The 26,597-nt window shown below is 39.6% G+C and overlaps 2 protein-coding genes across 9 annotated transcripts in view; one reads left to right on the top strand and one right to left on the bottom strand.

Annotated features, from left to right (window-relative positions):
* LOC128738794 (myocyte-specific enhancer factor 2) overlaps positions 1-26,597 on the bottom strand; it is a 196,503-nt gene that overhangs the window by 110,677 nt on the left and 59,229 nt on the right. The gene's annotated exons all lie outside the window — the stretch shown is intronic.
* On the top strand, positions 20,266-21,492 carry LOC128736840 (uncharacterized). The gene is made up of 2 exons (XM_053831335.1): positions 20,266-21,034; positions 21,086-21,492. The coding sequence occupies exons 1-2, from the start codon at positions 20,266-20,268 to the stop codon at positions 21,490-21,492; spliced, it is 1,176 nt and encodes a 391-aa protein (XP_053687310.1).

Here is a 26,597-nt window from a genome sequence, read left to right as displayed (position 1 = left end):
GTTCTTCTCTTTCTTCTTTTCCAGTCCCGTTTTTTGCCTCTTGTTCCTTTTTTTCTTCTGTTCCGTTCCGTTTTCTTGGTTTTTGTTCTCACAATTTTTCTTTTTCCTTCGGGTTTTCCTCTTTTTCTTTTGTTTGTCTTTTCTTTGTTCCGCAATTCCTGTTTCATTGTTCCTTTTTTTTGTTTACTGTCCTTTTTTTTCTTATTTTCAGTTCGGTTTTCTCTTTTGTCTTTCACACATTTTTATTGTAATTTTCCTTTTTCCTTTTTTCGGTTCCAGTTTCCGTGTTTTTTTCAACTCTTTTTGTTTCCTGCCCATCTGGATTTTCGTCTTCACCTGTTTCGTTTTATCTTTTTTAGGTACACCGTTTTTCTTTTCTGTCACGTTTATTCTGTTTTTGGCTCACGTTTTTTCCTTTACTCACCGGTTTTCCTTTTTTATCTCCTGTCTTTTCGTCTTTTTCTCTCCCGTTTGACATTTTTTTTTGTCCTGTCTATTTTCCTAATCCGTCTCGTTTTTTTCCTCTATCGGTTTTTCTATCGGCGAGAGACCAGTCTTCAGTTCCCTTTTGATTCCGCTTGTTTTCTGCTCCGTTTTCCCCACTTTCCTGTTCCTTCCTCTCCCATATGTATGACGTATGACGTTTTTTTGTCCGCTTTCTTGCTTTTCTTTGTTTCTTTTTCTGTCCCTTTTTGCCAACTCATTTCCTTTTTTCATCTACCGATTTTCTTCTCTCTCTCTCGTTCGTCTTATGTTTCTCTCTGATTTCTATTGTTTTCTGTTCCGCTTTCCCAACTTTTCTGTCCCATCTTCCTTCCTTTGTTCTCTTGTTTTTCCTTATTACAGTCCCCCTGTCTTGTTTTTCGCACTTTTCAGTCCTGATTTCCCTCTTGTGTTTCTCTTTTCTGTTCCGTTTTTCGTGTTTTTTTCTTCTTCCATTTCTGCTTATTTTCAGACCCGTTTTGCTTCTTTTGTGGTCTCATTTTCTGTTTTATATCCCGTTGACTCCTTTTGTATTGTTTCGCTTTCGTCTGTTCCGCTCTACCTCTTATTATGTGCTGCTTTTCTGCTTTTCCGCCTTTTTTGTCACGTCACGTCCGTTTTTATATTTTCTCTGAATTTTCCACTGTTTTTGATCTTGTTTTCGACTATGAGGTGCGATTGGACTTAGTTTAAAGTTTAAATTGGACTAGAAATCTGGCGTAGAACTAAACTAAGAATTACAGAAAAAATTAGACTTGAAATCGGACTTGATCAGAAGGCATTAAATTAGACTTGAATTAGAATTTGGACTAATTTGGACATTTTACCTCTTTACTGTTTCTCTTTTTCTTCTTTTCCAGTCCCAATTTTTCCCGGTTTGTTCCGTTTTTACTTCTTTTCCGTACCGTTTTCTTGGTTTAAGTTTTCACTTTTATTATTTTTTTTTTTGTTTTTTATTCATTTTCTCTCGTTTTTCTTGTTGTCTGTCATGCGTTTTCGGTTTCATTGTTCCATTTATCTTCATTTACTGTCCCTTTTTTTTCTCTCGTTTCCTCTTGTTTTTCACTCTTTCCACTCATTATTTATTGTAATTTTCTCTCTTGTTTTACGTCTTCTCTCCTCCATGTTTTCGTTTCCAATTTCCTTTATTTGTCAATTTTTATCTATTTCCTTCCCTTCTCGATTTTCGCCTTTTGCTGTTTCCTTTTTTCTTTTTTAGATCCTCCGTTTATTTTACTTTTCTGTCATGTTCATTCCGTTTTTTCCTTTGCACACCGGTTTGCATCGGCTTATCTCGCGTTTGACATGTTTTGTCCTGCCCATTTTCCTCACTCATCTCCTTTTTTCTCTATCGATTTTTCTATCGGCGAGAGACCACTCTTCAGTTCCCTTTTGATTCCGCTTGTTTTCTGCTCCGTTTTCCCCACCGCCCAGTTAGCTTCTGGTATTTCTGCCCGCTTTTTGCATTTTTTAGTTCTAAATTTCCTCTTGTATTCTTCTTTTCTGTTGTTTTTCTCTTATTTTTTGACCCATTGTTCATCGTTCCTTGTCTATTTTTTTTTTGCTTTCTATCCCGTTAATTCCGTTTCTATTTTTTCGCTTTCGTCTGTTCCGCTCTACCTTTTATTATGTGCTGCTTTTCCGCCTTTTTCTGTCACGTTCTATGTTTCTCTTCCGTTTTCAAATTTTCTCGTCATTTTCATCTTTCTTGTTCTCGTTTCTTAGTTTTCCTGCTTGCGCATTTTCTTCTGTTCTTTTGATTCTTTTCTATCTATTCTTTTTCTGCTTTTTTGTTCCATTTTTCTCCTCTGTTGAGCAGTTTGTCGTCATTTCCTTTCGTTTTCCTAATCGTTTTTCTTTCTTTTTTCTCATTTTCCGTCTTTTTTCTTCCGTTCCCTCTTTTTCGGTCCAGACTACTCTTTTTTGCCTCATTTTTCCTGTTATTCGCACATTTTATTTTCCACTTTTCCCTCATATTCTGTCACGGGTTTTCTCTGTCTTTTCTCCAGTTTCAATTTCTCCAGTTTTTGTCACGTTTTCCACTGTTTTCTTTTCCTTAGGCACAGCAAAAGTGTTGTCATTTAAGAGTTAGAAATTGACAAATACGAACCAAAATTTTTCAAAAAACTTTCATGTAAGGCCATTGCAAATCATTTTCAAAGTTTTTGTCACCCCCCTTGGAAATTGGCTTGAAAAATCGGGGGGCAAAAAAATAATTTGAAGGATATGAGTTAATTTTTTTATAAAATCAATTGTCTGCGGGCTCTACAGCTTGATAAACTCGAAAAATGAGTGTACGAGTTGAGTTAACGCTTCTAGCACGAAATAGAAATGGAAGTTCAAACAGTGGAATTTCCGAAGCTCGACCAAAAAATTTTTCTTTCGTTTTTGTCTTTTTGTTCGTAGATTTTTGCATGAAAAATAACAACGTATTTATTAAAAGCAAGAACAGATTTGGTTTTCACGTTCAAACTTTGAGTAAAAATGCCTAAGATCCACATTTTGTTTGCTCGATTAAAAAAATCTCTTTGTTTTTTTTCATCCCCCCTCCCCTTCAGTGGCCCAACACCAGAGGGACAAAAACTTTATAAAATATTTGTAATGGCCTAACTAACAGAAGTTAATTTTTCGACTTTTCGTTGGAGTGTTTCAATATCTACGCGTGCATGGCGCTATATCTCTGCATATTAGTGTTGATAGGAAAGAATGCTTGTCAACTTAAGGACTATATTGGCACGCTTCATTGTGCCTGATTTTTAATTTCAGGTACCTATAATAAATTTATGTTTGTCACGAGGTTTTCGAGCCATGTGCATAATATTTCTCGATAAAAATTTTCAAACTATGGTTCATTATGTAGTACCACTACCATTTTATTTATACTATTTTATTTATAATTTGTGATGTATTTTCTCAATTTTCTCAGGTCTCAATTTTCTACTGGCTTTTTAAGAAAATTTCCGAATATCCAGGTTAGTCTCATACAACCGGTGCTTACATACTAAGAATCGTTTCGTATGGTAATTTAGCATCGTTTGCTTTCGCGTCTCGCTCGTTGAAGAAGGCTATTTTGAATTCACTTGAGCACACTTAGCAATGGTGCGTTCACAAACCGGAACTTTTATTGAAATCTTATAAACGTGCATTTTAATCGTGAAATCGGTTACTTAGGAGCTTTTATACTTGATATACAGCTCCCTAATAAAGTAGTCAGAGTTTTTAAGCCAATTCGATGATCGAAGGATGCCAAGAGGTATCTCGCACAGTCAATGTTTTTGATGAATTGCCAAATAGACACGTTTGTCTCCCTCCACTACCCCACTCAGGACAGCTTTCGTGCATAGCAAAAAATGTTTATCGGTATTTAATAACTGACGGCGCGCGATTTCGAACGAATCGAATATGTTGATAGCACATACTTTCGGTGCGTTCAACTAATTTCTCATAGTTTTTTTCTTATCTCGGTATGTCGGATCTCCACTACCTGTTGGGCACGTAACCAAAGCGTCCTCGTACGCGAGCTCAAATGACAATGAGTCCACCACCTGCCTCGATGGATCCAGATCAATTCCTTTCTACTAACAACAACTCCTTCCTGTGACACTTGTGGATGATGCAGAGGATTCCTCGGTCTTTTGTAGCAGCAAGTGTCGGACTAACATTCCTTTCCCTCCCAAATTGATATGCATGGGCGTGGCCAGCTTTGCTATTTGTTTATTTGTTTAATTAAAATTCAACTAAGAAAAATGTCTTATTGAATATTCATGTTTTTATGAACATGAAGTCATGTTCATAAAAATCTTACACTATTTAATGTTGGTACAAACTTATACGACGGTTCGTTGAACTCAAAAAGACTTTCAACGGCGGAGTGAGCGTTGCGACGCACGAAAGTTTAAGACAGACAGGATTGTCGGTGAATCGATCTCGCCATTTAATATCTTCGCAACACATACTGCTTGCTGAACTTTCCTGCGATGCTCGAGTGTCTGGAGACCCAGAAGACGACATCTATCGGGGTACGGCGGTAGATTTGCTGGATCACGCCAAGGTAAATCTCTCAACGCAAGCCTCACAAAACGTTTTTGAACTCGTTCGATGCGTAGATTCCATGCCAGCTGGTAAGGGCACCATACCAAGTAAGCATTATCAGTGGGTGGAAGTACTAATGAACAATATAGTGCCTTCAGGCAGTGAGGATCATTGAAATCACGAGTGACTTTAGTGATGAAACCTAGTTGTCGAGAAGCTTTCGCTATTGCAGTGGTGCGATGCAAGTTGAAGGTGAGTTTGGCGTCCAGCAGTACCCCCAGGTCGGTAACTTCATCAACTCTAGTGAGAACATGCTCATTTATTTGATAGTTGTAGACGATTGGACTGGCAATGCGGTGGAAAGTCGTTACTTGACATTTCGGGCTGCTGATTACAAGCCAGTTTTTACTGCACCAATCTACAAACAAATCTAAAAGCCTCTGCAGTCGGACACAGATCATCTGCATACATCAGTTTACATCCCACTCCAAGCAGCGTCGCAATATCGTTGAAAAACAACACAAAACAGGAGAGGTCCCATGTTGCTGCCTTGAGGGACACCCGACTTGATCCCCCACTTGATCATCACAAAGAATTAGATCGCCAGAAAATGCATGCTGAGCCCAATCATCATTCTGATGGTTCTTTGTACGATTTCAATTGATCTAGATCAATCGCAGGCAACTCACGGGCGGTCAAACTATGCTATGCTATGCTTTTCGTTGGAGTGTTCCAATATCACTTAGCTTAAAATTGGACTTGAAACTGGAAATGGATTTAAATTAGCTTTAAATTGGACTTGAAACTGGATTTGAAATCGCACTTGAAGTTGAACTCGAACTTGAACTTGAAATTATAATTGAAGTTGGACTTCAAATTGTACTTGAAATTATATTGAACTTGAACTTGAACTTAGTGGAAAATTGGACATTAAATTATAATTAGAGTTAGACTTGAAATTAAGCTTAAATTATGTTTGAAACTAAACTTGAAATATAAGCTTTAACTTAACACGAAATTGGACTTGAAACTGGAACTAATTTTACGCAGATTTCTGGGTTTCAGAAATTATTGAACTTTGTTTTGGTGAGGTCACCTCACCTTTCCGAATTTCCATTATTTCGCCAATTTTACAATATTTGTTAGCAAATTACCGCAGTCGCAACGTTGCAAACTATTTGCTGCATCCGCGTTTATACGACGCAGTAGAGCAACTCATGCGAACCTGTCTGCACAGAAGAAAAAAAAACCTTCCATCCATTTTTGGTTAATGCAATAGTACCTGGGCGAGTTATGCGAGGGCCCGGTCGGTCGGTGGACAGAGCAGTGGGTAAAGCGGCCAACGACATGATAATTACTCTCGCAATGCGATCTTCTTGGGCACCTCGAGGCCGAGCGCAATAATAACTCCCTTCTTTGTTTCACTGATTGGTTCGCAATCAATTTGTCAGAAAAGGGCGCAAAGTAAGTACCGTAAATTTACCCAGCGAATTGCAAAAAAAAAAATTACAAGCGATTGGAGTCGTAGGGTGCCTCGGTGTTTGACAGTGCGTCATGCCAATTATTATTTTTGATTTTTGATGCCACCAAAGGGTGAGAACCTATCATGTCGGGGGGCAGTACGTTGACCTGCGTTGACGTGTGGCCTCGTTGCGTTACCCGACATTTCTAATGGACACTTCGATCGCGCAATGAGGCGAACGGGTTCACTCTCTCAACCGAATTCCTTTTTAATTACCACTTAAAATTTGCACGTAATGAGAAATGTTGAGCGTTTTTTCGCGTAAATGTGCGTTTACTATTTGCCTTTCAGAAAAACGCCATTCGTTCACGATTCGCCATGAACATTTTTAAGGAAATACGATAAATTTCCTTAAAGTGTGCTGTTGAGTTTCCATTCACCTCAAACGACAATTCAGTGCTTTTTTTTTAGTTTACAATATATTTAACAAAAAGGTAGCCTTTCGTAAATTTTAAACAAATGAAGGTGCATGGTACATCCCAGATAACGTGCGTACATTCGTATGTAACGTATGACCGCTGTTTGAAAGTAAACTTGCGCAACTGCCCCATTCTCCAGAATCCACCAGAAAACACCTTCTTAGTGCACATGTTTATGTACACACAACGTATGGCATACTTTCGAATAATTGGCTCACCCATTGGCGTCCCTGTCTGCTGCCTGCCGCCGTCCATTCCCTCTACCTCGTGGCAATCACACGCCAGCCAGCCAGTAGTCTTGGTGATGTTCGGTTCGTTGGCTGCTGCTGCTGCTGACGACGGCCGATTGCTTTGTTCGAAATTTTGGCTCATGACAGCCACCTTTGGTTGGTTGGTTGGGTCGCCTTTCTCCGCTCATCGAGTGCTTCAAATCAACGCAAGACACGGCGATAAACGGCCAAAGGGATTGCATTAGTCACACACTGCTGACTGATCCCACCGAAGAACTGCATCTCTATAGAGTCGAGTGTAATGCTACAGCCCGAATAGTGAACCACAGCGAGACAAACACAGCGAGAAAACTAAGAAACCGCACAGATTTGATAGCGTGCCAATTTGTATCGTTCTTTCACTCGGCATGATTTCCACGGCCTCAGTGTCACCGAACAACACATCACAAGAAATGGCTGATCATCCATCTTTCTATCAATCCGTCTGTTCCTATACCGCGTCGTGTCGCATCGCGTCGCCGGGCGGCCAGGCCAGCTCAACCAGAGAGGCCCCGTCCGTCTGGGTCTGATTTGCAGTGTCAATCAGAACGAAATGACTTTCGACTCGGGGGCTGTCTATTGCGCGCAACGAATCGGCGAAAAAAATGAGATATTTGGCAATTGTCAAAAGTTGGAAAAACTTGTTTGCTCGTTTAATAGGTTTTGTTTGTTCCCATTTGCACCGTTTTGTATTTATCCATGTGGTGCCATTTCCCGGCGGCGTCGAACAGCCAACCAAGGGCGACCGGAAAGGAAAAATCTATCGCCTCTCGAGATAGGGGATGAGAGGATGAGCGGTGGTGCCGGGGGAAGTGTACTCTTATGTAATTAATGTTTTTTCTCAGCGTTCGACTTTGCAGTTTAGGTTGTTCTTTTCGACGTTTGCCACGGGAACGTAATTTTCCGCAAGTATTTGGAAGCTATGCGAGACTAGTGTGTTAGTGTTGGATGGTTAGTCGCGATTGCTCCCTACAGACCATGCGCAGATTGCGTAAATCGGCGAGCTCCCTCATACTGCAATCAGCTTAGCCCCAGCGCAGCAGGGATGTAATTTCTCAAATGACAGACTTTCGGTACCGCGCTTCTCGGCTCGGTTCGCGATGATGGTCGTGGTGTTGGTGGTCGTCGAAGTTACACGGGTTGATCGGGACTTTGGTCTGGCTCGAAAGACAAGCATTATGGATGGCATTTTCGTTCCCAGTTATTGTCACCAACGGCGAACGCCGGGACATTTCGGAATGACGACATTTTGTAAATGATGTTCGGTCGGTCTGACGTGGGATTCGCTGGTGGGTGGGCCGATCGACAGCAGCGCTCCTCGGGACACGATTGCGGCACTGTGGGAAAAGTTGATATACAGCGATTTTTGGCTAAGCTAGAATAATCGCAGAAAATATTTTGCTCATGGGCACGGTTATCTTCATCAATTTCGGAGTTATGGAATGTTATCGCCAAACTTAAAAAAAGAAAAAACATGTTTAACTTGATCACTTGTCAGATACACTTATGAGAAAGATGTATGTTTATTTGTATCGATCTACGATCGAATTGTTATGTTTCTGCAGATTGTCGGATCAGTATTGCCGCAGACAAACAGACATAACACTCATTTCGAATATTAGTTTTTAGTTGGGAATGTCTCCCATAAGTTGCCAAAAACCACGCGAAGCTACTGGATGCGACTCCACCTTTACCTTTGGACCTAGGTGCTTCGATGCTCGTTGGCAAATTGGGCAGGATATGCTCGGCTGTCCATGAGGCCGCAAGGAGTGGTTTGACGCACGAAATGACTGGGAATACATGCCAGCATATGATGAAGACGAAAAAATGCGCTCGGAATCTTCTAAGTATCTATCTAAGCATTACCACGAGAGAGAGTTTGGTCAAATATCGACGAACGCGGAGTGAGTTGACCACGATCCTGAGGAGAAAAACCACCAGAAGGAGGACAGAGATCACGAAGAGCTGAAGGGTTTCCCACATCAAATTGCACCACCGAAGAAGCGCTGTAAAAAAATACCTATTGGATATTTTCACTTGAAAATTTTGGTAGAAGTAGTGTAGAGTGTAAAGAGTGTGATAGGATGACATAAGTATGACATAATATGAGCAAGAACGGAACAGACGAAAACGAAAAAAGGACAAAAAAAGAGGAAAAAGACAAAAACCGACAGCGAAAAAAAGAATAAAGACAGATATAGACACATGGCAAAAAAGACGGAAAAGACAGACCTGGAAACATAAAAAAACGAAAGGAAACATACGAAAAACGGTGCTGAAAAGAAAAAATTAAGACGAAAATCGGAGGGAGGAAGAGTGAAAAGTTTTCCCTTTTTACCTTTGTTATAGTATATAACAAAGGTTTAGAAATTGGTCGAAAAACACGAAACCATATATACCAATCGATAGGGCTCGACGAACTGAGCAATGTCTGCGTGTGTGTATGTATGTGTGTGTGTGTGTGTGCGTGTGTGTGTGCGTGTGTGTGTGCGTGTGTGTGTGTGTGTGTGTGTGTGTGTGTGTGTGTGTGTGTGTGTGTGTGTGTGTGTGTGTGTGTGTGTGTGTGTGTGTGTGTATGTGTGTGTGTATGTGTGTGTGTGCAGCTCATTTTCTATCGCCTGTTTCTCGGATATGGCTGAACCGATTTATGCGTTATTAGTCTCATTTGATTAGGTATTATTGCCTAGTATATCACTATTGAATTGCTTCGTGGTCCGATGTTTCGTTTAAAAGTTATAAGCAAAAATGTAAAAACTACGTGACACGATTTTCTCCGGAACCACACAACCGATTTCAATGATCTTAGTACCAAATGAAAGCTCTTGCTAAATTATAAAAATTTTCAGGAAATTTTATTGAAAACAAACAAGTAGTTTAAAAGTTATGCTTAAAAACGTGTTTTGACAAGGTAATAATTATCGCCTGTTTCTCAGAGATGGCCAAGCCGATTTATGCGCTATTAGTCTCATTTGAAAGGTAATATAGCCGGATAGATCACTATTGAATGGTTTTTTGATTGGACTTTTAGTTTGAAAGTTATGAGCAATTGAAGTTACACGTTAAAATTTACAATACTTTATAACGATTTTAACCAAGATAATTTATCTAGTTTCAATTGTTTTAGTATTAAACGAGAGGTCTTAACACTGCAAATGTATTTACCAAATTTCATAATGATTGGTTCTACTGGTCAAAAGATATTTAAAAATGATTGATGAAATTTATTCAAGGAAACCTTAATGACCAAACCTTTAATGGGACCAAACCTCAAAAACAGAATAATATAGTAAAACCCGATTTAATCCACCTAGTGGTGAAAGGAACCTTTGTTATACGGTCTTACTTGCTATTTGAGATAGACACGTCTTCGGAACATAATTCATCTATTGGTTATCGTTGCGTAGTGCGATGGTTTACATAAAATTTTAGAAAATAGAATAAGTTTACAAAATTTGAACAAAATAGGAACACTTTTAAATTTTGATAGATCCTTTCTTCATGAAATTGCTGAGTAAGGATAAGTAAGTTGTTATTAATCTGAGTAAGTGCAAATGAAAGTAAGTTGTAAGAGGAATTCTTATTCTTTAGCATATACATTGTCTAGTAAAGGTCTAGTTTATAGTTCTAGATTTTTGAGCTATGCATAGTTTCCTGTAAGCTGTAATGCCATTCGATTTGAATCACATCAATAGAGTTTTCTTGAATAATTTTCATCAATTTTTATTAACCTTCGGTGTTTTTCCATGTGTGGACTCATTACTGCCACCAGTATAGTTGATCTATTGTAATATCGTCCGGGTGTTTGCTCTATGACCTGCACTGCATTTCTTTTTGCTATAATCGCTATTGAGTGAGCGATATGCTTATTCAATTTTATGCGTGCTTGCGTGTATTGGGGTTTACCCTTCCTTCAAAGCTTGATCTACTTTACCCACTTATTCCTCGCTGCCAGCACTATCCCATATTATAGCCGTCCCTGGCGAGGACTCATTCGTACCTCTGACCAGTACACTTAACTATAGGAGGGACATTTGCACTGTCAAGAGGCTTCAGAGGGTAAATATAGAATTCAGCACGAAGGGTAAATTGGAGGGGCATGAGAAACCCATGCTAAAGTCACTTGACATCGAATGGCTTGATTCTACTAAGATTCGAATCCAGGACCACTCGCTTGTCAAAGCAGACTCGGTAACCTTGCGGCTACGGAGCCCCCCTTCGGTTAATTACGCTGTTGTACAACACGTGTAGGTTTTTCAACGCCATATTGTTATAAAGTTACAAAACGTTGTTTAACTAGGTAACGAATATTCTTCAACATACTTATTGTGCGCAAAATGTCATAATTATTCAATGCATTGATAATTTAAATTGTTGGGAAAATGTATGCAGCAAAACTATCAGAAAATGTAAAATGTTTAAAATGTGTCCGTCTGCTGTTAGTCGAGTAATTCGGAGTCAAAATTAGGGTATTCTTTATAATCAAAGTTCTACAGCTCCTAAACAAGCAAACATACAGGTATACTATTTTCAGCAAAGTTGTGTATTTTTACTATTTGTACAATTTTGTAGTACATGAAATAGTCATATAACAATTACAAAAAGAACAAAATAGAATAACTGGTTTTACAAATTCATATACAATAAATAAGATTTATCTATCTTCGCTGCAGAGATAGAAGGTTACTGTCTTTAGCAAAATTTCTTGTAATAATATGCTCTATAACTTTGCAGAACACGTCAATGTGTACACTGAAGAAAAATATTTTTTTATTTCACTTTTATGGGGATTAATCAAAATTTAAATTCCACCAGACGATAGAGCTTTCAATTTCGAGAAACTCTTCCAAAGGTTCGATAAACCTAAAACCAAGTTTTCCCAGTCAAAACTTTAGTGAACACTTTTTCTTTGGTTTTGCGCGCGAGTAACTGTGTTACAAAAGTTGGGGCGAGTGTTCGAGGGTTAATATCTTTGACCTGGAAAACCAATTCTTATGAAATTTTGCATATATATTCGTAGTGTCAAAACCTCCCGTTTGATATTAAAATAATTGAAATTAGGTAAATTATCTTGGTTAAAATCATTATAAATTATTGTTAAAATTGGTGTGGTCTATATGGTTGGTTATAACTTTCAAATTAAACATCCAATCAAAAAATCATTCAATAGTGATCTATTAGGATATATTATTTTTCAAATGAGACTAATAGCGCATACATCGGTTTGGCCATCTCTAAGAAACAGGCGATAATTATTACCTTGTCAAAACAGGTTTTTTAAGCATAACTTTTAAACTACTGGTTTGTTTTCAATTAAAAAATCCTGAACAATTTAGTTTTAATAAGGGCTTTCATTTGATACTAAGATCGTTGAAATCGGTCATGTAGTTCCGGAGAAACCCGTGTCACGTATTTTTCACATTTTTGCTTATAACTTTTAAACGAAACGTCGTGTCACGAAACAACTCAATAGTGATCTACTAGACAATAACACCTTTCAAACAAAAGTAATAGCGAACCATTCGGTTCAGCCATCTCTGAGAAACAGGCGATAGAAAAAATCATTACATACATACACACACACACACACACACACACAGACATTGCTCAAATCGTCGAACCCTATCGATTGGTATATGTGACTTGGCCCTCCGGGCCTCGGATCAATTTCGTGTTTTTCGACCAATTTTTAAACCTTTGTTATAGTATAACAAAGGTAAAAATGTGTAATTTTTCAACGGGTGTTTCTTTGCAGCAGTAATTAATAAAATATAGCACATTTTCTTACACTTTTAGAGTGACCGTGAATCCACCTAATAGGGTGACACAAATTTTTGTTTTTTAAACGCGTCCAAAAAAATAGCGTCTTCACAAAAATTCTAGAACACACTAAAATAAGCAACTTTGCTGCATATAGTAACTATCTATCTCTTACTGGTTGCGAAATTTAATGATTTGTTTGAAGAAACCACTTTAAAAAAGCCATGGGTGTAAACGTCCTTCAGAACTTGACTCTTCTTTATCGACAGACTTCGCAGCCAGTTATTAGAGTACCGGAAAATTACGGGCTAGGGCAAAGATCCTATTAACTCTGTAACGACACCGATCAGTCGAGATTCGAACATACAATGACTGGCTTGTTAGGCTAGCACTGTACCCCGAAGCTAACAGCCACTTTAAAATCAGTTCTGCTCAAAAATTCTGTACAGGATGTTTTTATTGCTTTCCTATATTCTATAAAGTAATTTAGTAGGTTAAAATACACTCTGAAAATTGTTTATCGCTAGGATGCATATGGATGATAACTAGCACAGCGTTAACAAACAGTTGAATTAAATTCCGAAGACGTGTCGATTTCTTTATGATCATTTCCAGCTCAAAACGCTAAAAAAAGACAGTTTTTACTTGACTATTTTCGATTGGAATTGGAATTTGAATATGAAAATAGTTTCTTTCTAAACCTAATATTTGACGAGCAGCGCTAATATGCGACTCGTCCCTTACTGTTATTATGGCGGCATAAATGCACTTGAATGCGTCTATTTTGCATGAAACGGTTACTGGTGTTATTGGAAAGCTTATCCTTTAGAATAATTGGGTTGAAATGTATTTATGCCGCCGTAATAAGCATAAGAGAAGAAACGCAAAGAGAATCTCTCATTTGCACATTGGAACTTTTGACATGTTGGTCGAGATTTCCATGTTTATCTGTAAGTAAAAAATAAAAAGGTTTGACAAAACGGGTCTTTTTTTAAAAAGGAGGTACTACCACTAATCGTACCACTAATGGAGGTATCAATCGGCACCAAATTTAAGATTTTTGCTTTCTGAGCTAAAATGAACAATCTGACAAAATTTGGTTCAAATCCGTGAAAGTCGATTACACGGTTATCGGATACTTTGCATGTGTTGACTCCTGAGATTTCACATCTGAATAACTTGAGAACGGCTGGGCCTAAGAAACAGTTTATATAAGAATTTAGTTCAAAGTGATGCGTATATAATTTGACTCTGTCAGTTTTATGAAAATTACAAATTCAAATACAAATCAAAAATAATATTTTAACTGAAAATGCCTATGTCAAATGACATATAAGATGGTATAACAAAAGTAAAGTAAAAGTAAAAGGAAAAGTAAAGCGAGGGAGAAAAACACAGAAGAACAGAAGAAAACAGAACAGAGGAACACAGGAACGAGGTATAAAAGGAGAAATAAAAAGGCAGAAAAGACGGAAAAGGCATCAAAATGAGGAAGCGGCACAGATGAAGACCAATAACGAGAAAGAAAGGAGATAAAAAGAGTTAGAAAATACAAAAAAGGGAAAAAGAGATGAGTTAAGATTGAAAACGGGAAAGAAAACAGTAAAAGCGCGATGAAGAAGAGGACTGAAAGTTAGAAAAACTGAAAGAGGTAACGCGAAATGAGGAAAAACGGATATAAAGTAAGAGCAGAAACCCACAAAACGGTACAGAAAAGGAGTAAAAACGGCACAGGAGAAGAATAACAAGTGGAGGTAAAAAGAGGTAAAACGTGCGAAAAAATTTTGAAAGTAAAACCTTAAAAGTAAAACGTGTCTAATTTTGTTGCAGTTTGACCGTTCCAGTTTGAAGTAAAATTTTAGTATCAAATTTAAGTCTTATATAGTCCCAATATAAGCCTTATTTAATATTCAACCTAATGACGAAAAATTGGAAACTAGTGAAAAGAAAAAGTGAAATAACAGGGCAAAAAGGGGAAACCCGCGAAAGAAAAGGAGGAAAAGAAAGAAGAGAAAATACGGGAGCGGAAAAATTGGGAAACGAGAGCAGAAAATGAGGAACGTAACAGGGATGGAAACGGGACAGAAAAAGAAAAAAATTAAAATCAAAAAAACAAAAAGCAGCGCATAATAAGAAAAAGAACGGAACAGGTAAAAAGAGAGATAAAAATAAGGTCATTAAAAATATTTTTTAAAGTTTTTGTCCTTCCGATGCTGGACAACTGAAGGGGGCGGGTCGAAAAAAGAAACAAAGAGATTTTTTTAACCACGCAAAAAAAATTGAAATTTTTAGGAATTTTTACTTAAAATCTAATCGTGAAACCCCAATTTATTCTTACTTATCATGCATACGTTATTATATTCCCCCCCCCCTTCCTTTCCACTCTTTCCCTTCCATTCCCAAATAATCCTTCTTCATTACTTTCCCTTACCGTCCCTGCATCAATTGTACAACTATCGTTTCAAAAAAATATCCCAAGGATGTCAAACCTGAGAAAGACTTGAAGAAAAAGCGGGTTTCCGTACAGACAGCAGTGTACAGCTGCAGTCAGATGTTGTACAACGCTTTTTGAATGGAGTTAAGCGTAAAGTGCGAGTATAGCGTTTCTTCAGTCGTGCAATTCGATGTGGGACACCCTTTAGAACAACTATTCCAAGCTAATGAGAGTTCCGCGCAAATTCTGTGGGAAGATGAACATACATACATACATACATACATAGAAGGATACATACCAAAGTCTGATACGTTTAGGAGCGAGAAGGGAAACCGACTCAATGCAGAACTTTACAAAAATGAGCAACAACAGCTAGCAATGGCACTTCACTGGATAACTTCAAGGATTTGGGGCAAGAAGAAACTGCCGGAGGAGTGGATGGAAGTTGTGCTCTGTCCCATCTACAAAAATTGCGATCGACTCGATTGCAGTAATTACAGTACAAGTCCTCCTGCAAGGTCGGGAATACAACATGCCCACGCATCATATTTTCGTGGATTTCAGGGCAGCATATGATACAGTTAAACGCGAGCAGCTACAACAGATAATGCATGAGTGCGGTTTTGCGGACAAACTAACGTAGTCAGACATGCGTGCACTTGCCGCATTTGAACGAAAGGTGTTGCGGACTATTTTTGGTGAAGTACAAACGGATAGCGGAGAGTGGCGTAGATATACAAACCATGAGTTGCAGGCACTACTTGGAGAGATTCTCATTGAACACTTGGCGAAAGTTGGGAGACTACCGTAGGACGGCCACGTCACAAAGATGCCGGACGACTGTGCAGTGAAATCCGTTCACTTCAAGAGCCCCACCGGCATCAGGAATAGAGGGACCCAACATGCTAGATGACTCGACCAGGCTGAAGCCGACTTGCGTGTGGCAAGACGCGTAAAGTGGAAAGGAATTCTTGACACTGCAAGAACTACCCCACCGGCCCCCGGCTCTCGACTGGTAAAAGAAGAAGAAGCCCACGCCGAGTGGATTTAAAACAAGTTTTTGATTCAGCATGAGCCAACTCGGTTCCTTACGGCGTCGCTTCCTCTGACTTGTACCTTCTGCAGCTTAAACACAATCACAACCAACAAAATAATCGGATATATGCAACACAGCATTTTTGATATTCCCCGGAACAAACTGACTGTTCAAAGGTTCCAGAATGTTTCCAGGGTGATGGTATGGGGAAGTTTCTGCACCGTCTCACCAGGCGAAAGCTACACAGGTTTGATGTGAGGACAATTTCCCGGATTTTATTTCTTCGAAAAAGTGGCCTGCCTTTTCGCCTAATTTGAATCCTCTCGAATTCTTTACTTTACTGACGAGAGGTAATTTCGGCCAGCGGTATTCATGGGGCGATCTGATTGACAACACTGCAGGTAAGCAGCATATAAGCAGGTTTTATGCCTGCACCTAATCAAGCAACTATGATTAGAAGCTACAAAAATTATAGGTAGTCTGCATTCGATATTATGCGTCTGGCAAGATAGATCGACACAGCGACATTCGCTGGTTTAATTTCATCAATTATCAGCAATCGATCTGCTTCTACGATTAGAAGAAACAAATTTCATTTGATGACCTGGGAACGTCTTCAATCTTTTGTCTGTCATTATCGGAGCTCTCGAAGGTCCAAGCTGGAGGATTCTCTACTCTAGGATACTGTTTTTTCCCTTTCTTCCATCCAATCGCAACTCGTCTTCATGTTTTTAAAACCAGGTATTTTTTTTACTGAATACCGCACTTTCTAATCTTTGTGGTTGTTTAGTTTACAATATGACACTTCAAGAGAGCTTAGAATTGCTGGAAGCAACTATTATTCTTTTATGAACTTGAACATGCACAGAGAGTCTCATATTTACGTTATTTCAAACTAGATTCGAAACAGCTAACAGCCAAAATATCATTTATAGAAAGGTGTGTGCAACTTACAACGCAAATTGAAGGTGACGCTCAAATTTAAAGTTCAATTTTGGCGTTTGGAATGCGTTGGAGTTGTACCTTTCATTTCTAGAAAGGTTCAATTGCAAACAAAAATGAGGTTGAAGTGAGTTACGAGCTCCACTCCCACTTACCCCGTATTCCCACTTGCCCCGGGGTACCTTATTACTGACGCATTTTCAACGCTTTAGGACCGTTAATTTAATAACGAAAATATCTACTGTGAAGTTATCATATTTTATGCAGTTAAGACATTTTTACAATTTTCCCGTTATTAAAAATATTTTACATTTGTATTAACAACCATCCCTCTTGCTGAAAAATGCTTCTGCCAGCCTAATAACTCCACTGCACCGTTCTTTAAGTATGTCTTTGGAAGAGAACAATTTTTTAACCTTTTAGAAATCGTCGCTGTTTCCTATTTCCTGTCTATAAAAAGGGGGCACAATGATATTTACAGCCCTGAGCTCGGTTGCTAAGTTGTTTGAGACCGTTGTTATGGACCATATTATTGGATTTTGCCAACAATATATTTTTGAAGACCAGCGTGGATTTATGCCAACGCACGTTTCTGTGACCAACATTTTGTCGTTTACTTCAATCATGCTAATCAAACTGATGCAATTTATTTCGACCTGACTACTGCCAGACAATGATAGCATCAACCAATAAATCCCCTTAGCCAAACTGGGAAAGCTAGGCTTTTGCCTCGTGTGTACCTCGTTGGTCGTCTCGTCAGTCAAACAGTAAAAATCGGTGATAATTGTTCTGGGGTATTTGTTGCTCCTACTGGGATCCCTCAAGGTAGCCACCTCGGACCATTGACTTTTGTTATATACTTCAACAATGTGAACTTGGTGTTCCTCGTTTGTCTTTCGCCGATGATACGAAAATCTTCAGCCAGATTAGTTCTATCACTGATGGCCGTATGCTTCGAAGCTGTACAGCGGAGGTTTGCGCGCTTTGCCCGTCAACGCCTTCCATGGCGAGACCCGTTCCGGCTGCCCTCCTACGCAAGTCGCTGCCAACTCGTGAATCTGGACACTCTAACTGTCCACCGCAACGTTGCCCGTGCTATTTTCGTGTCTGACGTGTTTACTGCTAGAACGGAAGGTCCAGCTTTACTCACCAGTATTCGACTACAGGTACAACGAAGAATTTTGCGAAGCTGTGGATTTCTGTAAATTCCAGCCAAACGAACGAATTACGAGACCTACGGTAGTATAGTTGGACTTCTATGATTATTCAACAGAGTTGCCGAAGGGTTTGATTTGTCCAGGGAAGCATTTTAACGTAATTTTAAGGCAATTTTAATCAACTTCAATATCATTAGGGCTTATGCCTAGCCTGTTGAGTATGTGAATAAATAAAACCTTGATAGTTGCAACGTGCAGAGCTACGGCTTATGGGTAAACGTATGGGTATTAAAAGTCGATCGAACAATTGCCAATTCTACAAACTTTCTTCAGCGCGTTCCTAATTTAGTACAACTTTGTTCCTAATTCTGCGCAGCTAAAAAAACAATAAATAAGCATATCCTGTTATCCATGATAATAAGATAAATCATTTTAATTCTGAATATTTCAGGATTTCTAGTAAAAATTAATTCGACTAAGATCATTAATCTTAATTTTTCACTCTTGTCCATTACTGATATTAAAAGCTAAAGAAAAAAAAACTCTTCATAAAACAAACGCAGATAAAAACAACATCAAACCAGACTCAATATCACAGACTAGACTGGGAAAAATGATAACATTTCCGAATCCTGCTCAAGGCTGTTGACGGCTCCGGCGCTTATTGTACGTACCTACGTGAGTGTTTCATCCTCCGCAGCCCACCAGAAAAGCGAAAAAGACCTTCGTTCGCAGAAGCAAAGCGGAACAACTCAGGATGGACAGATATTGAAACTGACATCAGATAAACAACTGCCGCATCGGAATCGGGACCTGAGACCATTGCCGAGCTGTGCCGTGCCGTTGCCAAGAAAAGAACAAACTTTTTGGAATTGTGTTTTTTTTTTGCTATGATATTCTTTTTTTATTTGCCTGGGGAATCACTACCAGCGATCAAGGTGCGCCTATCCTAACCGCTGCCGATAGCATACCGCCGGGGCAACCTTCTGGGTCGGCAGCACATATCCCACGCAGACGGAAATGACACGTGGGATTTGATGGAATCCGGCAAAAACTGGTCAACATTAATCTTATTACGGTTAGCCACTGATCCGACGGAGAGAAGATAATCTCTATTTTCACGTACTAATCATAGCGTAATAATACACAGAAATAAAAAACTAATTTTAATTTAACTTTAACTTCATTTAAAACTAAACGTGAAACAAACATAATCGCACTATGATTCTTTTAAACATTATGATTTAATCCCGGATTATGACCTAAACATCGCACAATAGCGACCGAGGTCAAAGCTTTACGAAGGAACGTCTAGGACATCCTACAATGTCAAATAATCCGTGTTTTCCTCCATCAACAAAAGCAGGACGGAAGCAATAAAAAGTATTGTACCTCCGGCAGACGCACGTCTCCGGGCAACGGACCGAGGGCACCAATGTCAGAGCTGTGCGTTGTCCGTCCGTCCGTCCGTCCGTCCGTCCGCCCGCGCCCGCTGGCTGTTGGGCTGCGTAAATACGCATGACGTTAATCTACCCGGATACCACGGTTGCATCTACCTATACCTACAGACACCCAACGGACAAACAACTTCCATCCCGCTCTGACGAGACGGCAGAATACGTGAAGAGGAAATTTTTGGCACCGGGCTTTATGTTCAAGGTGGGCTTTTTGTGCACATCAAGAGCCAAATTGAAGGTATGTCCATTGCGCCCCAGTGGGGACATTTGTTTTCCACAATGGATCTCACCGGACACTTTCCTCGTTAGTTCAGATGTTGGAATTTCAGTCACATAACAAATTGGATATTTTTCAATTATAAAGTTAAAAACTAGGATAAATTCCAAGAGATTAAAAAAAATTCAATTTTTAAACACCTAACCTAACTTTTAATGTTTTTCATAAAACGACAAATCACAGCCTACCACAAAACCATCGCATTCTTTTCGAAATTTCAAAATGCATTTTCATAGCAAGCCACGCTTCACCCAATGCAAACGACCCACTCCCACTGACCGCCGGTGAAGCGTGTCTCCGGCGCGCGTCGTCAAGGAAACGGCTCGCGATTCCATGGAAACGCGGAACCGTCCGTGGTTGCTGGTTGGCGTGCGCTGGTCAGTGTGCAAAGTGCAACGCGCGCCATTTTACAAGTGACCACGCTCCTCAGTGCAAGTGCATCGGTTTCTGCTTAGCGCGTGATCACAAGCGTGCATCGCCATGGAATACAAGCTGGAAATGGTGAGTCAATCTTTCGAAAAGTATCGAAACCTACGCTTTCCGCTGAAGGTGTGGATACTGGTGAACGCGACGGGGGAAAATCGGTTTCTTCGCTGGAATGGAAACAAAACCGTTGTCTTGCTGGAGCGAGATGCCCTGGAGCAATATTTGCAGACGTCGGAATCCATTTTCCGGTGCTCAAAGCTTTCAACTTTCTTTTGGTTGATGGATTTGTACGGATTCGAATTGGTAGTGGATGACGATTCCGATGGTGAAAAAAATGACAAACATATTCTGAAGTACAAGCAGGATTCATTCACCGGAGAAAATCGTGCCTACTTCGAGCAGCTGCTCCGCAGCCGCCGCTTGCGCGAGGTATTCAACATGCAAAACGGGAACTGTTCGAAGCCGCAAGGAAAAATTCTGAAAACATCTAAACAGTATGACTCGGGAGAACATGGCCCCGAGCCCAGCACTGCGAGATCACGGCTTTCATCCAGCAGCTTCGCCCAGGAGAAGTTCAATCTGCTGATGGAGACTAAATCGTTGGAGTTATCAATCCGCGAAGCTTACGGAAACCTTAGCAGAGTCAACGACGATGACATGGTTCCGATTATTGAAGTTCCGGAAATGTATTGTAATGAACCGGAAACCAAGCCACCGGAATATACAAAACAACGCCTTATCGCTGGGAATTACGGACGCGCTGATCTGGATGATTTGAAGCGCTTCTTCGGTAACTATTTACCGGTCTACGATGATTCGCCAGGTAAGAATTATAAATTTTTGAAATCCCTTAAAACATTTTCCCACTTCACAGAGGCCCAGATTGCGAATGTACCGGAGAAAAAACCTGCAGTGGATAAACCATCGACGTTGACGGCACCACTACCGGAAGACGAACCGCCAGAAGTTCGCCCGGAAACACCACGGCTGAAACCGGTCGTCAACACGTTGGACACTTTCGACTATCAGGATGAAAACATGCCGGATGGCCAGGATGGCGGCTATCATTCGGTGACCGCTGGTGTGCTCTCACCGCTGACGCTGACGCCATTCGAGGATTTGGGCTTTCCCAAGGATGAAGCCGCCGAAGAGCCAACAACGATCGTCGCCAACGAGGACGCTGGAAAACGCTGTGGCTTGGATCCCCTCGCGGAGGACGAATCCCAGGCGCAGCTGTGTGCCGATATTCGCGAGACGTTTGATTTGTTGAACCAATTTTAGATTTCGGTATTTGTATGGTTCCTATTGTATTTCATCTTAAAAAGTATTATTTGATTGAATATATTTAAGTAATGATAAACTATGCATTTGCGACCACCAACGAATTGAAAATATAGTTATTTTGTTCTAAATATTGTTTAAGTTAAAGTATAAAATGTTAATTATTACATTAAATTAAATTTGATTATTTGTAATCGACAAAAACTAATGTCAACATTAAAATTACTAAGAAACACTTTTCACCTAATTCGAAATAATATTTAAGTAATTGGAATATTTTAAACCAGATTAATATATTGTACTAAATAAATTCTTCTTGTCATATTATATTATATGTCTTGACAATCTAAACAATTAATCCGAAAACCTTAATTTTGTCTTCTTCATATAACTAACCGAAATGAAGTCTGCTAATCATATAATCGCCCGTCCTATCCCTATAATCTTGATTAAGAAAGAGCCTCCATCACCCAAGTAGCACACGTTGTCACAATTGAGTCGCAGCGGCTGATATGCGACAAATTTAAATGTAAAACTTCGGTTACAGTAACCTAAAATATAACAGTTGTGTAACCGAAATAGCGCAACTTATGTAACTAAATATGGTTACATTAACAGTTACTCAATGACCAATATGTAACATGTATAGTTACAAAATGGTTACTATTGAAGTTACACATAAACTGTAAATTGACTTTCAATTGGTGGCAAATTAGTTATCTTGAAACTTTTATGGCATAGCGAAAACAATGCAGCAGGTTTTTTATTCCAATCTATGGCTGTCAACGTCAAGCAGTAAATTTAACTGTTGAATATAAAAGACTGTATAAATTTCGCTTGTTATTTAAACACAAATTTTAATGCAGTTTCAAATTTATGGTAAAATGCATGATTCTAGCTTTGAAAAATTCACGCGCTCTTATTTAATCTAGCTTTTCGTTACCTACCTCTTTGAAAAATTGATTTTTTGTAAAACAAATATGTACAAATATAAAAATTTTAATTTTAATTTACTGATTTTTTAAATTTATTCTTAGCAATAATGAATTAGTGGAGCATTCACCTAGAAATCATTAAAAAACAAATTGTTTTCGCTATCACTTAGTAAAATTCATAGCCATTTTGCCTTTGGTTTTAACTACTACACCATCTTCCTTGAAGTTTTGTATCGTTTTCGGCATATTGCATGAAATGATTTTATGCAGACATTGTTCATAGATATCGGGAAAAGGTGTTTTTAGTGATTGTTGTGAAAAGAAAGTGTTAATTTAATATCAAAGAATAGTTTCAGTTTGAATAAAACAGTTTAGTCAAATTAAACTCGGTAACCTATCAGTTATAGAGCCCTCTTACCCATGAAACTTTTTAAAGTAACCTTTACAGTAATCGAACTTTAATTCTATTATGAATATTGCTCGGTATTGTTTTATGCAAAAACGGTATTTCAACTGCATAATATGGATTTAGTCCTAATCGTTCAGGTTCAAACAAATTAGTGGAATTTATCTAGCTGTTTCTGTACTCTATGAAACATTGTACAATGCTATTTATACTGATTTGAAAGCAGCATTTGATCGCGTCAACCATCAAATTCTGTTAGTAAAACTTGACAAATCAGAAATTTTATCCAGTATACTTTACTGGTTAAGCAGAATGGTACCGACGGTTCCTCAAGGGAGCATTGTGGGTTCTTTGCTGTTCTCGCTGCTCCACGAGTATCGCAGTCGGCTGGTTAGTATAGCAAGCACTTGAGCAACGATGTAAGGATATCATAGCCAAGATCGAAAATAAAAATTTTGTCGCGTATCTTATGAATGCCTTGCGGTTTGGGCGCTCTAGTTGTATTACCCTTTATTTTCAGTCTCAACGAAAACAACAACTACTGCGGATCAGCTCGCACCGCACCAGATTACGGCCTGCATGACCAATTCGCCAGATGGCCCTGAAATATAATTGGCGTAACCTACAGTCAAAACATGGTTCGATTTTACTTACGATAGCAACAACACAAATAAATTCCGCGCAAATTCTCACTTCTCTGGTATCGAAAAGTGTAAAGCGACTCCCAGTCCTAATCATACCATTGAGCAAAACTAGTAACGCAGGAACACTGCCAATACCCGAAAATTGGTACATAAAAATTTCCACTGTTTTAGTTCGGAAAACTAAAATTATTGTTTTAACCGCCAACTCAACCAAAATGAAATCTCTCCGAGTAATTTTGCTTTTATTTGCTTTGGATCGGGACACTCGTACTTGAAAAAAAACATGCAAAAAGTAAAGCAAAGCCTTGGGCTTAAATGTCTTTCTAAGGCTTGACTACTAAGTATCTAGCAGCACCGCCTAGCCGAGATTCGAACATCGTATTCTCGAAGCTAACTGAAAGCTAACGGCGGTTGTATTCCAGGTTAGAAGCGGCTCACGACAGCGGCTGATTCGGAGCGGGAGACCGAGACCGAGGGAAGAAACGTGGTATCTCGGCACTAAAGTTAAAATGACCGCCCCATCACGATACTGCCTAAATCAAACCACTACATATAAAAAAATACGGCTCGAAATTTTCGGCATCGACCTAGGCAACGAAGCAAGGACGACGAATGAAAACTCAGTTTTTGGAACTGTAAATTTGTGTGCGACCGGGTGCTGCTCGAACGCCGCAAACTCGACATCGTAGCTTTGCAGAAAATCTGTCGCAAAGGAGAGACGGTTTGAAAGATCTGCGGCAGAAAGCCCCAGTTTATCAGAATGGTGGCACTACCAATGAACAGGGAATGGGCTTTGTAGTGTTGGGCAGAACACAGGATCACGGAATAGATTGGAAGACGATCAATGAGGATAAATGACCATTTCTTTAATTAGAGCATCAACAACGTGCACTGCCCGCACCACGATAGACCCGCCGATAAGAAGAAAGCGTTCTACGCGCGGCTGCAGGCAACGTACGACAGCTGCTCGCCACAGAACATCAAGATCCTCATCGGGGATATGAACGTCCAACTCGTTAGCAGGCTTGGCATACACTTTTCGCTTCGATTTTGCTCTTTTGATTACTGCATCTAAGCCAAGCAAAATTTGAAAAAGTGAAGTATGAGGCGTTTGTAGAATTTGTTATTATCTAGAATATTGCTGAAGTGAGCTTTACTGTGCATTTTGTATTTATTGCGCTATAAGGCTGCTACCCTCTTGGTAGCAAAAAGAGCGCTCTTTTTGCTACCAACGACATTGCTGTGCTACAGCGCCGTAAATACTAAAGATAAAACTTCACTTTCTTCAGCAATATTATAGATCCCCAGCTAGCATTTTCATATGTATAAAAAAGGTAAAAATCAGCATTACGTACAGATATACATGCTAAATAAATCGTATTTCATGCGCAAAATTGGCATATCCGTACTATTTTGGAGGCGATATACGTGATTACGAATAATTTTGAGCGTTACAACTATAAAAATATTTATATACGATAATATCCGATTAAGCGCGAGTCGCTCCGTACTACTCTACGATTTTGTGCTGAAAATCGTATCTATGTCCAACATTATCATTATATACGACAAAAAATCAACTTGATCCCACTTTATCCAGCTTTAGTTACGATTTCGAGTTTGTTAGGAGATATTTACGATAGTTTTCGTACATTGATATACGAGTTGGTGCTAGCTGGGTCATTACTAGCTTTACAAATGCCCCATACACCTCTTTTTCAAATTCTGCTTGGCTGAGGAGCAGTAATCAAAAGAGTAAAATCAAAGCGAAAAGTGTATGCCAGGCCTGCTCGATAGGAAAGAAAAGTATAGACCGGTGATAGGGAAGTGCCCATGGAAAATAGCCCCAGCATCTGATCTCCAAGAAGCCTAATGAGAAATCAGGTCGCAGAAGACCAACAAAGCCACCGGTAAGAACCACCCACCAGCAGAGCTTTGTAAATATGGCCAAGAAAGGCTGGAAGCGGCTCTACACTGGACTTAGAAAAAGCTACCGGATGAATGGATGGAAGGAGTGGTTTGTCCCATCTACAAAAGGGCAAATCGGCCCGACTGCTGCAACTATCGCGGTATAACGCTGGTAAACGCTGGCTACAAGTACTCTCCAGATCCTGATACGCCGATTGTGGTGCAAGACTTCGTAGGGAATTATAAGGCGAGTGTTATGGGGGCTCGCGCAACTATGGACCAAATTTTAACAATCCGACTAATTTTGCAAAAATGTCAGGAGTACAATATGCCCACGCATCACATCTTTATTGATTTCAAAGCAGTATATGATACATTCAAGCGAAACCAACCATAGTTGGTGATAATGCACGAACACGGTTTTCGGATAAACTGACGCGACGGTCAGAGCCACATTGAACCGAGTGATGTGTTTTGTACGCATTTCATACGCTCTCGAGTCCCTTCGAGACGCGGCGAAGGTTGAGATAAGGTAACAGTTTATCTTGCATGCTGTTCAACATCGCTCTAGAGGGGATGATCCGACGAGCGGGCATCGAAACGAAAGGCACGTTTTTCACTAACTTCTAGACTTTTCAGATGACTTTCCTTTTTGGTTATCCAACTGGTCGCTTAATAGCGTATAAAACTCTGCGCTGGGCCCTTTTGTGATGTCAACAAAGTGTCAGGGAGACCTCAAACATCAGTTCTACCTGACGAGACAGGCACTGTCGCCCACTAAAACACAGGTAGAGCCCCAAGCATAGCCATCACGCCTATACCCGCAGGCGGAGGCGTTTCGGCCCTGCGCGGACTCCACGAACTGACTCTAAAATCTCTCTGCCAAAGGCCGGAATGTCATATTTTAAATATAATGATGATGGTAATGATGATGATGAGAAGAAAAATAATAGATCGAATTTGTAAATGTGCTTTGGACTTTTTGTACCACTCGAGTTGCAATATGTGGTATAGTGAAGAAGTGGAGGATTCGCCAGCCCCGCCTGACACCGGTCTTCAACCGCACGCCCGCTTTCAGTGTTCCAACACAAACAACCACAAATGAACCAATAGGTAAGACAAATTTCCGAGCATTAGTGGTTATCAACTTATCAGAGAAAATTTAATCTTTCATCCCCTTAGCATTCACAGTGCATTCCCACGATACAAAGT

The sequence above is a fragment of the Sabethes cyaneus genome, chromosome 2, assembly GCF_943734655.1.
Source record: "Sabethes cyaneus chromosome 2, idSabCyanKW18_F2, whole genome shotgun sequence".
In the NCBI taxonomy this organism is placed as follows: Eukaryota; Metazoa; Arthropoda; class Insecta; order Diptera; family Culicidae; genus Sabethes; species Sabethes cyaneus.
This window is presented reverse-complemented; position numbering and strand designations above follow the sequence as displayed.